We start from the raw sequence: 14,055 nt of genomic DNA on the forward strand, positions 1-14,055 counted from the left end.
TTCTCTCTGTTCCTTATGCACAGATCATCTGTGTTTTGGGACATGAAGAGAAGTGGAGGAGACGCTTCCCTTTGAAGTGACGGTTGGGGGCCAGAGGGTTGTGTGCTTTATTTTGTTTTTAGCCTTCCATTCTGTTTTTCCTGGAAATCTTCTGTGAATGCACTGACCTTGCTTGTCCCTCCAAGGCAAGGCAGCTGGTCTCCTCCAGTATCACAGCCAACACCTCCACTCTGTTCATTAGTGAGTCAGCATTCTGCAAAGGTCAGAGGTGCATCTTAGCTATGTTTACTCAACACAGAAGCACCTCAGGAATGGTGTTTTTTTAACAAAAATCTGCATGGGGGTATTTACTTCATTTTTCAGTACTAATCCATTCTACGCATTTATTTGGCCCCTGTGGCTGTAACATTCCTCACTGGCTACACTCCTGAGATAAGAGTGTGTTGCCCTCTTCATTTTATGGAAGAGGAAATAAACGTGAGTCTGTGGGGTCCCAAGCCATTGCCTGATCGTTGGATCTGGTTGCTCTGTCCTATCACTCTTTACCAAAATAGCAGAAGGATACAGCTGGGGGAGGGGCAAGTGCAGATAGCCACCATCTGCTTTTTTAGTTGCATTTAAGTAAACAAAAAAAATGAACCTTCTTCTCAGCACAAATCCAAAATACAGCCTCATACTAGCTGCTATGAAGAAAGTGAACTCTGTCTCAGCTGAAAGCAGGACATTTGCACAGAATCTCCTGGAGTCTCTGTAAGAGCTGGGAACTAAATTCACATTTCACGAGAAACACTCTTCTTCTGTCCACGTTTTTTTCCATGAAAAGCATAATCTGTTAGTTGAGTGAGAGGAAAAAACACAACGTCCGCTCACATGTACCCCACTCAGTCTCCTCATCAGTGCTCAGTGAAGCTCCTGCGTGAAAGTCCTGGCATAAGGCCTTGCAGTAAGGACTGGGTCAATTCCTGCTCTGTTTGGTGTTGCTGGAGATGTGTGCTGGGGTACAACAGTGCTCTGCTCAGAGCCTTTACTGTTAGTGGAGAGTCAGCTGCCTGACAAGGGGTTGTGCAGGATGGCCAAAGGCTAGTGGCTAAGGTATTGTGTGGAAACTGAGGGTGCTTGGGACTCTTCTGCGTCTTTCCTTTTGAGTGTCTTTCCTTGAGGTCTACAGAGAGCCCCTCTTACAGAGTCAGTGGTAATCATGCTTCAGCCCACAGATTCCTACTTGCTCCTCTCTGTTATTCTGTGAGCTCCTGCCCCACAAAGTTTTTGCCTTTCCCTCCTCTCTGACCCCAGACACTTGTGTAGCTATGGTTGGAGCTGCTGGAATGGAATGCTTTGGTTTTGTCCTGTCCAAAAGAATTGCCCATTGACTGTGGCCCTTAGTGTAGAGCTGGATGACACCAGTCCTGCCCTGCTCTCCACCCAGCTGTGTGTTCCTGCCCTCTGTGATTGTGGACTGGTTCAGGGAGCTCAAGAGAAGAGTGTTGGGATGTGGGGATGTTTCAACTTCAGCTTTCCCAAGTGCATTGTGCAGCGTATACAACACAGCTGCACTGAGGTCTCCACACCAGCAAATTCTTGCCATCCCTGCGGGGCTGAGACTACCAAGTTTTAAGATGTTCTTTCCTTCTGCTAGTGAGCATGATGAATTTCATGAACAGAGCCAGGAGGACTGGGTTTAACTTGTGACTTCTAGAAGCATCAATGGACAGGGATCTTGAAGAACATATTTCCTTTTAAACTGCACACATAATATACCCTAAAGGGAATATACTCCATAGCTTTCTAGTATTGGGGCCTGAATCTGTACTTATGGGAAGCCTCTAGGAAAGCCAGATTTGTTGTGGACTCCTAGTTATCCTACTTAGAGCTGAGGGCTGTTTCCTTTGCATCTTTAAATTTGTATTTGTATATTCTTAAATGAGGTACCAATATACTTGAACAGCTTCTCTCAGCTTATAAAGCAGTGCCAGGTTATTTGTGTTGACTTCTGCTTGCGTTTTTGTGCTCTAAACACCCAGCTCAGTTGCATTTGTGTCTCAGCAGTGCAACCATGGAAAGAAAAGAGACGTCACCGAGTTCTCACTCGGAGGAGAGCAGCGTATTGGACCTACCCTCTGTTTCTGACCTAGCAGAGTGCTTCCTGCTTCCACACAACTCTGAAAACAGTGAGGAACTTTTCCATTCTGTGGATACTTTTCCCTGTCCACTCACAGGTAACAGCTTCTGCATCTCCACATGCTCTTTCTTTAGCCAATGCGTTATCTATTTAGGGAGTGTGTCATTTGACCGAGTAAAAGCAGTCTGATACTGGTGCATCTGCCTTGTCTTAAAACAAAGTTTGCCAGAACTACAGTCTGTTCTAGCTTGACAGACACAGTGTGAACTGTGGGTTGATGAGACACAGGAGAGAAGTTCAGAGGATACTATCAGCTGCTAATGTTTTGACAACAGTGTTTCTTCATGTTTAGTATGTTCTTAGAGGAAGAGAGTTACTTGAACTAACCCACAGAGCAATCCTCCAGGCATCAGTAGGAAATACTGTTTCAAATTGCCATAGTCAGTAAGAAATGTTTTTAAACTTTTCCTTATGTTCTTCATGTATGTTCCAGTCACGAGCTCAGGATGTGGCCTCTGTAGCCCGTTACTTTAAAATTATAATGTTTGCTTGTGCCAATGACATGAGTGTGATGAGAATGCTTCAGTTCAGCTCCTGGGAGACAGCAGTTTCCTCACTTCAAGGAGGACTGATTCCTGCAGAATTAGCATTTTAGGTCAGACAGTAGTGCAGATTCTTAGGAGTAATGGTGTATCTGAGAAGGTGAAGGGATAGCTGCCACATTCTGATAACTACACCCCTCAGCCCAGTCAGTGTGAATATATGGCAAGAAGTGTGAAATCAAAATGCACTGGCCCAGTGGCCCTTCTTGTCACATATTGATACTGGCTGGGCTGAAGGTTGTAGTAATTATATTTAATAGTGTGGGGGGAAAGTAAAGTCTGATCAGCAAATAATGTGTATAGATAGTTTATAAAGGCACCTGAGCAGGTGAAGTGTCACTGATGACATTTCTGTTTGCTTTGTAGTCTTAAGTAGTGTAAAAATAGAGTTTGGCTTCTCTTCTTCCCCTGGCACTAGGTGGTTTACTTTGGCCTAGTTCCAAGAAGTTAGCTTGGAATTGCATGCTAAACAGGTAAGCAGCAGAATCTATCAACTAAACTAGCTCTGTTGATATTGACTCCTTTGCCTGTAGAGTTGTCTTCAGGTCTAATTGTAGGACATCCAGAACTGTAATGAAATCTGCAAACAGTAGATGCCAATCCTTGCTTTGGTTTTCCTGTGCAGACTGGGAAGTCATGCATCTTATGCTACTAATGATGCAAATCTTCTACTGTAACCTCTACTTAAAACCATGATCTGTACCACATTCCATGATCCATATTTCATTAGAGGAATAATGTATCTGGTTTGAGGTTTTGCTTTATTTTTTGTGCATAAGGGTGGTGACCACCACTACGAGGAATGTCTTGAGCAAGCCTTTTCCGCTGTTGTGGGAGAGGAGGATGGGGAAGTTCCTCTAACAGTGAGAAAGACTAAGAAGGCATTTGTCCACTCAGATTTCACAAGCCCTGTGTCGCAGGTATGAAGAAATTCTGGGAGCTGTGAGGCAGGTCCTGCAATGTGTGTAGGGCAGCTTAGTTGCTCCAAGACCACTTAGTTTGTTTTGGGGCAACTGGACTTGATTGCTGTGATGAATGGGATGCACAGAAGAATTATGTGACCACTCAGCAGTCCTAAGATGGGTCTGAGGCACAGCGGCAGTGACGTATGTGGAAATGAAGATAGGCAGCTCGAAGCGCAAATGACAGCATTGGGAAAGTCGTGGTGCATGTGTGGAATTTGTAGCTGAAGCTCAGTACCAGGGTTTGCTGAGAGGCTAGATCCTGCCTCTCTGCTGTCTTCAACACCCCCTGGGGTCAGCAGGGACTCCAGGTGTGCTGAGGAGAGCAGAACAGGCCCAAGAACCCTCTCCTTCATCGCTTATGTTAGAGACACCTCGCAACTGAAACTGCTTGACAATAACTGTGGGATGCGTGCTGTAAAATGGTTTATTACCGTTTGCTCCTGGTAGTGAAGTAACCAAGTACCACATCGGACTCAAATTAAACTCTTTTTTTTTTTTTTTTTTGGTGCAGCTTTGGCTTTCTAAGCTGGTGAGCTTGGTCAGTGTGGCAGAAGAGGCAGTAGGACAATTTTAAAAACAGTCTGCCAGTGTCAGGTATTCTTGGACAAGCAAGTTCTGTCCAACATATCTTGGGAAAGGAAGCTCCTTTGCTTGTTTGTTTTCTCATGAGAAGTTGTAAACTGCTGCTGTGACTTGAGATAAATTAGGAGACCGGGGGGGTGGCTATAGCTTGCACCACCCAGTGTGACCAGGAGAATGTGTCCTGGGCCTTGGGCAGGATGGATGATGGGTCTTCTCATCAAACTTGAAAGATTTTTATTAGGGGTGGAGCTCTTCCTTAGTGATTCAAAAGCAATTCCAACAAGCTGTTAGGTCTCTGGGAATGAAGCAGCTTCCTTATCAAAGAAGCAGACTGACAGCACAGACTGTGTCTGACATCTGTCACATGAACTGGACTGAGACTGACTGAAACACCATACCATCTTAGCCTCAGGAGTCGGAAATGGATATGGAGGTATTCCGACTGCCTGAGTCATTTGCAATAGGTTGTATTAGCCTAGAGACTCCATCACTTGTAATAGCAGAAGATAGCACCCATTAGCCATGACAACATGGCCTTATGAAAGCAGGCATCCCTAGGCAAGAAAACAGCAGTCCTGTGGGAATCCTACTAAGTGTCTAATTTATGTATAAATGAGTGGTTTTATGATTTGTGCAGGAGTGAGGGTTCTGCTCTTGGAAGAAACATGCATACTTTTAGCGTATCGTCATAGAGTTCAAGTGTTTCAGCAGTGATAGACTGAGAAAGTGAACTTTTCAGTATGCTTCCTTCTTTTTACCCCATACCAGAACAGAATAATGCAAAAAAATCATTGTGTATGGCATTTCTCATCTGTATCGCTGATAGCACAATGCTGCAGCAGTAAGCTTACTACTTCCTCTGGATTAAGAAAAGTTGCCAGCAAAAGTTCTTACTTGTCAGCGCTCAGGTGTGTGTGTGGGGGAAGCCTTAAATTGTTTGGATTAGTATTTGAAAGGCAGCTAATAAAGGTTGTTTGCAATGAAGTAGGTCACTGGCAATGTTCCTTTTTCTTGTAGGGCACTGAACCAGAACATACCAGGGACAGTGGAAACATAGTCTTTGCCTGGAAAAATTGCAGCCTGAAAAAGGGTCAGAGAATACACTACAGATATGGTGCAAGCAGGGCCCTAGGCTCTTCCCGAACTCCATGGTCTGACATGGGTTTGCCAGTGCAGCCCCTGGAGTGATGCTACCAAGCTTGGAGGCAGCATTTGAGAACTCAGCCATGGCCTGTCTGAAGCATGGGCAGAGCTCAGCCCAACCTGACTGCATGGCCATTCTGTGGGGCTATCGATCTTGGGGGGGTGGGTCTCCTTGTTTGTCCTATAGCTTCTCCTTTAATCACTTTTTCTTTGTAATGAAAAATAGTTTAAAAAAGTGGTGCTTCGGAGAATGGATGGGTAGTCAGGGTCATCCAGTGGAAAGGGAAGGTAGGTAGAAAATGTAGCATCACAGGAACAGATAGAGGAAGGATGACAGTAGGAGGGAAAGGATGATGCTGGAGAGGTGGAGTGGAGCAGGACGAGAGAGTTCACTGTGTGATTGGAGAGGCCTGTGTGTGCCTAAAAGCTGGCTAGCTTTAAAAAAAAAAAAAAAATCGGTAATTAAAGCCAGTTGGGGGCTGTGCAACCTTTAGCTGCATCTCCAAAAGCACTCCTGTTCCTGCAGTTTGCTTCAGGTTTGAGCCCGGGCTTACCTTTGGTTATTTTCCGTGGACTGCCCTGACCTCTCTAATGCAGTGAGAGTCCCGGACTGCCCCTGACTGTGCGTCTTATTCCTGCTCCATCCTTGGCACTGCTACACAGATGGCCACGTGAGGAGTCAGCTCAGGGAATTGACCCAGCTTGCTGTGGGCCGCTACGTGAATATTTGTGTGGAGGAGATGGGGACAGCTGCTCTTTCTGTCAGCAGCAGGAGTATATGCCAAGATACGGCAGTCTGCAATGCATCTGTCTTTCATACGGGGTTACGGTTTTTCCAGAATATGGCTTCTGGAAAAAGTAATGTTAGAACATTAATTGCTTTTCCAATTCGGGAAGCCAGGCTGTAGGTTCCTTTTGATTGATTGTGTTTTTTGTAGTCTTCCTTCAAAAATAATCCATTTGGAAGAAGTTGTGAGAGCTTGGGGGAAATGGAGCAGAACCATTTCACTGGAGACTCACTGGCTCCAGGTAAATCAGTCAGTCTGGGCCAGTGCTCTGCTGCTGAAATTGATGCTCCAATCAAGAGGACACATGATCACAAGATTATCCCAGTTTAAAAATAAAAGCCATCATGATTTTTGAACTGTTGCAGTTGCTTTCTGGTTTTTCAATCAACTAAGCATGCGTGTTAAACAAAGCAGAGATATCCAACCTATTAACACAGCTCTCAGTTCTATAGGTGATTGCCAGTTCTTTGGAAAAAAATGCTACATATATCCAGTGAATTTACATGCTTAGTTTTGCAGTGGGTTGTTAATGTCTTTTATTAGCGACTGAGGAGTCATGCTAATGTTGCTGCATGTGTTCTGACTTGTCCTTAAATGCTCTCTCTTGTTTACGATGTCCACTTGCCTGTCAAGAGTTGCTTAATATCTTTTGCAGAAGTGGGTTGTGTTTACTGAAGAAATCTGGCATGGTTTGTGCTTTTTCTCTATGGGAGTTGTGCAGAAGTGCTGACGTAGAAGCTGAAAATGAAAGGAGCAGGCTGTACTTGTCATGTCAGCTGCGCCTTTCAGGGCTAGCACTTGGTGGGTGCTTGAAGGTTCAGTTCAGCCCAGAACTTACTGTATTCGTTCATTACTTGTTATAGAAATTATAGCTTGGCTTTCTCACCTATGACTATTACCAAAAGTAGCAGATTTTTCCAAAATGGCTTTTTGTCTGGCCGTGCTGAAGACAACCTGGGGGCTAAAGACCTTTATATATATTCTTATTTAAGTAGTCTCTGTTAACTTTGTAAGTCCAAAAGGAGTGATATTTTAAATAACTTTCAGGCTGAGACAAAGCAGAGCTAAGGACTTGTACTTGCACTCCTGGCTGCCGTGGTTAGATACAGAAGCTTCTGATAGTCTCCTTTTACCAAAAACTTATAGATTGCCCAAAGAATATCTTACTTTTTGGCTTGATGTGGAGATGAAGGGTAGGGTGCTGTGCAAAGGTGCTCTGTGCTGTTACGAAGAGTCTCCTTTGACTGCAGGAAGTTAACATGCTCTCCCACTTGCAAACCTTTTTCAGTTTGAACTGTGATCCCAAACACCATTGGAATTATTGAGGATTTTAGGTAGATGACCCATGCATAACTACCTTGGCCTTGCTGAAGATTGTGGCCCTTATTCTGGGAATTACTGCCCTTTTGTTGGTTTTGGTTTGTTTCCTGCTGCCCTCTAGTGAGTAATGTTTCCCATTTCTGATGCTACCAGCCTTGCATGCTTGGAACTTGGAGGGCTATTGATTTTTTTTTTTTTTTTTTTTTCCCGCTGGTGGTGGGGTTGTATGTCATGGTTGGGAGGAGCTCAGTCCTGTTATCAGTTTACCACTGTTGAGAAATTATGCTAAACGATCTCCAGGGCTGATGTGTGAATACCTCTCAGGAGTGTTAGTTGCGTTTTGTTTACTGCATGGATTCTGGCATAAGGTGGCTAATACTGTCTGTTGGTGAAGTATTTGTTTTTAGCTGGAAATAGCCTTTGTACTTCTGTCTGTTATAGTTACAGCTGTGCTGGGCCTGATTTTGTTATGTAAATGAAGAGTCTTTAAAGCTTAGTTATATTATGCTTCTTTTGGGTGCAACTGTCATTTTTTTAGCCTTTCCAAAAGTTCTGTTTTTAGTAACTTTCTATTTTATCCCTGATACTGGTATAAACATCCAGTTATTTTCAAGGCAGGTGATTTGTTTAACTTAGCAAAAGCAAATTAGCTCTTATTTTCAAGTAAATGTGTATTTTTTTATTGATGATTTCTAACCACTTACACTCTCAAACATGATCAAAATACTAGGTTTTTCTTAATACTCTGGTCTTCTCAAAGGAAAAAACAAGGTGAAGTGTTTCAAATCCTAATAAGTTTGTATAGATGTGGTGATCCAGTGGGACAGATGCACAGTGGACTTGGATTTATGCAGCTCCACTGAAGTCATGGGCAGGCCTATGGGTCGGGTAACTGCATGGCTCTGGTGAGTTTGGCAGCATTAACTCCCAAGCATCGCTTTGTGGCCCAGTTGTGTTGAATATGGAATGAAGTTGCAAAGTGGAATTCAGGCTACCTTACATAAAAGGAATACAGGGAAACCGCACAACACAAAAAATAAAGCACTCAGCACCACTGAGTCACTGGAGGTCTTACATCTTTTGTAAATTAATTTTTCAGGAATGTGCTACATAAGACATCCAGACAAAAATAAATCCTGGAAGAGGAAAAGACAGTGCATTATTCTTTGCAGTCTGAGGAAGAAAACTAATCCCATTGTAAGGAGAATTAGAGCACTATACTTCCATCAGTAAGGGAAAAAACTGATACACATGACTTGCCTTTTAGACTTTAATGCTTCAGAGGACCTCTGCATTTTGTGAAAATGAACCGTTTGTACTAAACCATTAATAATAAGAAATCAAGCCCAGAGGAAATGCTTAAGTAACAAAGACATGGGGTTGCACTCATGCACTGAAGCTGCCTGTTTGGATTCTGTGGTTCTGTGCGTAAAGGAGAGCTTATGAGTTTGTCCCTTGGAGGTGCTGGGGGACAACTGTACAACACAGCTGTGTGCTGTAGTCTGAGGTTTTGTACTGACTTGTTTGGAGTTGCATCTTGTGCTCAGAGTGAGTTTTCTTCTGCTACCCAGCTCATATTTCTTTCCCAGAAAAAGAGGATTTGGTAGGTTCGCTCTCATTAGGCACACAGTTTCAGCTGTATCCACCAATCTAATTACCAAACCTTTCAGTGTGGAAAGAAGCATGATACGTATTCTGCATGTTATCCCTGAATCCTTAAAAGTGCTGTCACAATACAGAACTTGGAATTTGTATATTTGAGGGTGACTTTCAGGGGCCATCACCATTGTTTCCTTTCATTCATTGTTTTTAATTGAACATATAGGCTAATTAAACCCTTGACAGGTCCTCTGTGTAGAGGCAGAAACAGAATGGGTTGATTTCCAAATTAGGATGCTCCTATCAAACTTCAAACAGTGAAATGGTTTCTAAATGGTTCTAAATGTTCTAAGTTACTAATGTTTCTAAGTGCTTCTAAATGTTGGCAGGAGTTTTGTTTCCTCCCTAAAGCCAGTCCTAAGCAGTTGCCTATCAAATTTGTAACGAGATGTTATAGCCTTGTATGGAGAACTACTGCATGATCACTGTAGAGCTAGAAGATGGTGGCTCATCCGAATGGTAGCTTTAGGAGTGGGCCTGACCTGTAACAAATTGCCACTGCTTAATGAGTCACCTTTTGTTAATAAGTGCAATAGACCAAGTATCTGTGGAAGGTAACAGGGGTACTGCTTTGGGGGTTCTTTTTAATGATGTATGTGTACATGTCTCTGTGGTGCTGGATTTAGAGCTTCTCCAGCTCTAATAAGCATGACAGAGATGGAAGTTTTTGTTTCTGGTGCTGGACGGTATCTTTCACAGGTAGGGACTGATCCAGAGGTCCCTGCTGATGCCAGCTAGTACAGCTTTGGGTCTGCAGAGCACAGCCCTGCAAAGAGCAGAGTGGCTGTGGTTCCCCTGACTGTCCAGTGAGTTGTCTGCTCAGCTCCCTGCAGGACTGAAAACTTTATGTGCATTGATTGCATTGATCCGTTTCTTCAAGCTAGCAAAACATATCCGCTGTCTAGTATTTAATACTAAGTCCTGATGGGGAGGGAGGGAAACCTTGTGACTGAAGATGCATGCAACTTAAAATCTGACAGTTCCTTACCCAGGAAGTAGTTCGGGTGAAATCTAATAGCAAAGAAATGATTAGATCTGTGATCTGAGCCAGACTTCCAGAGGTGATAGTTTTCTTTTCCTGAAATCACCATTCTGCAAAGATGTTGCCGTGTATTTAAAGGGTGATGATATACCTAGGATTTCTATACCAGTTAATGAGTTGAGGAAAACAAATATGCCACACATTCAAGACTGAATGTGTTCGTTCAAAGACAAATTCCACTCTTATCCCACCTTCTTAAAGTCCTTTTCCTGTCAAATCAGTCACACTGGCTGCCACTGGTCTGCTCTGTAACCTTGGGCATGGTTCTTTACTGGTATGGTCTCTGTTTCTGGTACCTGTGGGCTCTGTGGGTCTCGTTTGCGTGGCTGAGGAGCTACATGGGGCAGTGACCATGCTGTGCTCCACAGCTCTCTGCTATACAGAGGACAGTGAAGTCTCTAGCTGCCTTCTGGGATAACAAAGCCCAGCAGCACCTTGTACCTGTCTGACCCAAGTACAAATAACCTGTGGTTTTAAACTTTTGAAGGAAGCTTATTTAGTCCTTGTTTGGTCAGAGGAGGTGAAACAGTGTTCAGAGTAAGGAACAGTAAATACTCCCAATGGAACCACTAAGCCATGAATCAGAGAACACATTTGTCCCATTCACCATTGAGAACAAGATGTATTTCTGAGGTAGCTCATAACTCTTTAGGGTATTTTCCATTTTAGATACAAAGTCCATATGTTGTGAAGATGATGCAGAGTTGCTGTGGTGCACTATATGATGTAGAGCCTGGATACTGAGTTGCCAAATGTGCTTTTACATCTGTTAAAAGATTCAGGCTCCTCATTTGCAAATACTGAGCTACCTTGCCAGGAGACCTGAAATGTCAGGGTCTGATTGACAAGGCCTCACATAAGTGAACTTTGGATTTAAGCAGTTTTGTCAGTTCTGATTGACACACAATACAACAGGAAGCATCTCCAAAGAAGAAAATGCAGGACAGGGTAGTATGAGAATGCCCAGAGTGGGTCAGAGTGAAGATTGTTTGAGTGGTAACTTGTCTTCAGCAGCAGGTAACAGTGATATTTAAAGAGCAGTACAAACAGAAGTGATCCTGTCCCTGCAAGCCTTTAGCTTCCAGGTTTTCTGGTTAGGAGCCACAGGTGGTATATCACTATGTCACTAGCTCCTGATGAATGATCCTTCCAGGAATTTGTCTGCTTTTGGACATCTCTGTCCCCTCTCGGTGTGGGAGGAGGACTGTGGGGAGCCACTGGCTTTGTTTTGCGTGTTTTGCTTCCTTTGATTCCCTGAATCTCCTGAGTTCCTGTGGACTAACAGTGTATGATCACTACTGTTTCTTTCTCCAAGCCATTTGTGGTCTTACAGACATCTTACACATTCTCCCTGTTGTATTTTTACAGGCTAAAGAAACCTGGAAAAACCGTTCCAAGACTTTAGGCAGCTTTAGACTATCCTTCTGTGTGTCTCTTCTAGCTTGTCAATGATTCTGGGTAATGTGGTCCTTTTTATCCCAAAAAGTATACACATCTTTCAGTAGATGGTCCTCAAAACAGCATGAAAATATTTACTCTGTCAGCCTGTAATTAAAGACTAGAAATCCTTAATGCTATTCTCCCACCCTATGCTGTGTGCTAAGTCTTCAACATGATCCCTAAATCAACTGTCATTGCTGGACTTTTATTTCAGGAAACTTCATCGTTTTTATTGGCTTTACTTCCAAAACCCTCCTGGCACAGCTTTGAATAAAATGTTTGCTCTGCATCTGCCTTTGATGTTTGTTGCGCTTGTGGTCCGTGTATTTTCCAATGTGGTTTTCCGGTCCTTCCTGGTTATAAGGCTCAAGCATTTGGCTTAGACTTGAAATGGCAAAATGTGAAGACAGTGTTTTAGTGCTTTAAAAAAGGTCAGACAGGCCTATGAGTCAGGTTTAGGAAAATAAATGTGATCCTACTTCAGTAGCCAGAACAGGGATTTACTGAATGTCGAGCGAGGAGGGGAATCTGTGTATCTATATAAAACACCATGATAACAAACCACTATTGGTGTTCATTTCAAAAAGAAGGCTGCACAAAAGCTCATACCTGCTTTCAGGATGCCATATAGCTAATTTCATTATAACAAATGCATTTGTAGCTTTTCTTAAAGCTCCATCTACTGGAGATGACTGACAATGAATGCTTTCCTTTATACTGATGACAACAGTCCGGCTGTTAGCGATAGAATATCATAAAGCTCTGAAAAGTGCACACATGGCATATACCTAAAATATCTATTTTAGATCTCATTAATCTTTTACCAGTTGTCTGATGCTAGAGGGGACCTAGTTCATTTGCTGTCAGTAACAGCTATGCTGTCAGCACACATCAGTGCCAGACAGTGGGACCTGTAATAGGTATGTAGAGCTGTGTCTACCCACCAGTGGGACTGGGGTCTTTTAATATCTCCTTGCCCTGCGGCTGTGGTGTAAGAGTCCCTGTGGGCCATTTCTTCCTTATCGTTATCTAAACTGTCATTCCAGCCTGGGCTTTTATTTCCCTCATCATAGCTATCAGTGTTTGTCCACTGCTGTGACCTAATCTAATTCAGACTGCAGTAATGTCATTAGGGCAATTGTTCCTAAGGTGGCTGTGAGGCACTTTTGCACGTGCTTATGCCCATGCTGTTTTATCTTACCTGGCCAGTTAGTGAGTGTTAGCTGTTTAAATAAGAAGGAATTAAATCCTGTAAATAAATGACAGAGAACAAGACTTTGTTCAGTTCTTTATGAATCATTTTCCATCCTCCTCAGATGCTACTGGCTCTGTAAAGCTGCAAAATACAGGGCAGCCATGGAAGAAAAGTTGATCCTTGCTTTGGGTTCCTTTTTAACGGGTGCTTCCCTGGGCTTACCTGTTCCGTAAATAGGTTTTTATCCCGTATGTAGTTTGAAGTTTCTTCTGTGCTTGAAGTTTTCTTTTGTAGCCCTACTCAGCTTTTTCAAAAACATTAGCTCTGGTCTCACCCCTTAGTCGTCAATGGAAGTGGATCTGTCCTGGAGCAACTGAGTGCCAGATGTTGGCAGTCGACTGATGCTGCTGGAGGGAGCAGAGTGTTTACTGAAGTTAATAGTCCCCTGTAAAACAGAGGTCCCCTCAAGATGGCTGCCTTCACTACACTGACCTCCCATCTGAAACAAATTTGTCTATAAATTGTCTTTAATTGGGCTCCAGAATCTTCAGGAAAAGGCTGTGTTAACAGGTCTGTGTGGCATCTGTTATATCTCTGGGTAGCCAGTATGGAAGCCATGGCCTAGGACAGTATTTCAGCAAGTAGATGTCATTCCTTGTCTAGGCCTTCAAGAGCATGCACTAATGCCTGTGGTACCACTTTCACACACTGGTGTTGGTGCTCTTCCATGCACGCTTCTGTGTGTGGCTAGAGGGGATTTACTGAATGCTTCAGAGCAGTGGAGTCTGGCCTGCCATGGCATGAGCCTCTGGCTTGTCACAGGCAGGGAGATGGAGGTTAGAGATTCTTATTTTCCTGTGACACAGTTATTTTAGTGCAAAGCTGTAGTATAAATTCTTCAAGTCCCATTAGATTTTTATAAAAGTGGTAAATGTCTTGTTTTGACTCCTTGGCTCAGTCTTGCTTAGGGGCTGTTTCTGTCTCCTGCTTCTCACTCAGGTGCTGGCTATGAGCAAGCAGCGTGAGCCATTTCCTTCACATGATTAGAATCAGAAGCACAGGCTGCTCTTGCAGAGATCCTCATCTTCATTGCCCGACTCTGTTCCCTTCCAGCAATATTGTGGCTCTGTGCAAGGGTGCTGAAGTGCCAGTAGAAAGGATATGGGTTGAATGAAAGTGCAGGATTTAGGAAAGGGAAAG

General features: G+C 43.4%; 1 protein-coding gene across 1 annotated transcript in view; it reads left to right on the plus strand.

Moving 5' to 3' along the window:
- The first annotated feature begins 2,053 nt into the window (after positions 1–2,053).
- Positions 2,054–14,055, plus strand: part of LOC104468554 (chromosome unknown open reading frame, human C20orf196) — a 39,118-nt gene continuing 27,116 nt past the window's right edge. The window contains exon 1 of the mRNA XM_010082742.1: positions 2,054–2,216. Within this exon, the coding sequence (XP_010081044.1) occupies positions 2,054–2,216 (163 nt within the window). The remainder of the gene's footprint in view (positions 2,217–14,055) is intronic.

The sequence above is a fragment of the Pterocles gutturalis genome, unplaced genomic scaffold, assembly GCF_000699245.1.
Source record: "Pterocles gutturalis isolate BGI_N339 unplaced genomic scaffold, ASM69924v1 scaffold27511, whole genome shotgun sequence".
Classification (NCBI taxonomy): Eukaryota; Metazoa; Chordata; class Aves; order Pterocliformes; family Pteroclidae; genus Pterocles; species Pterocles gutturalis.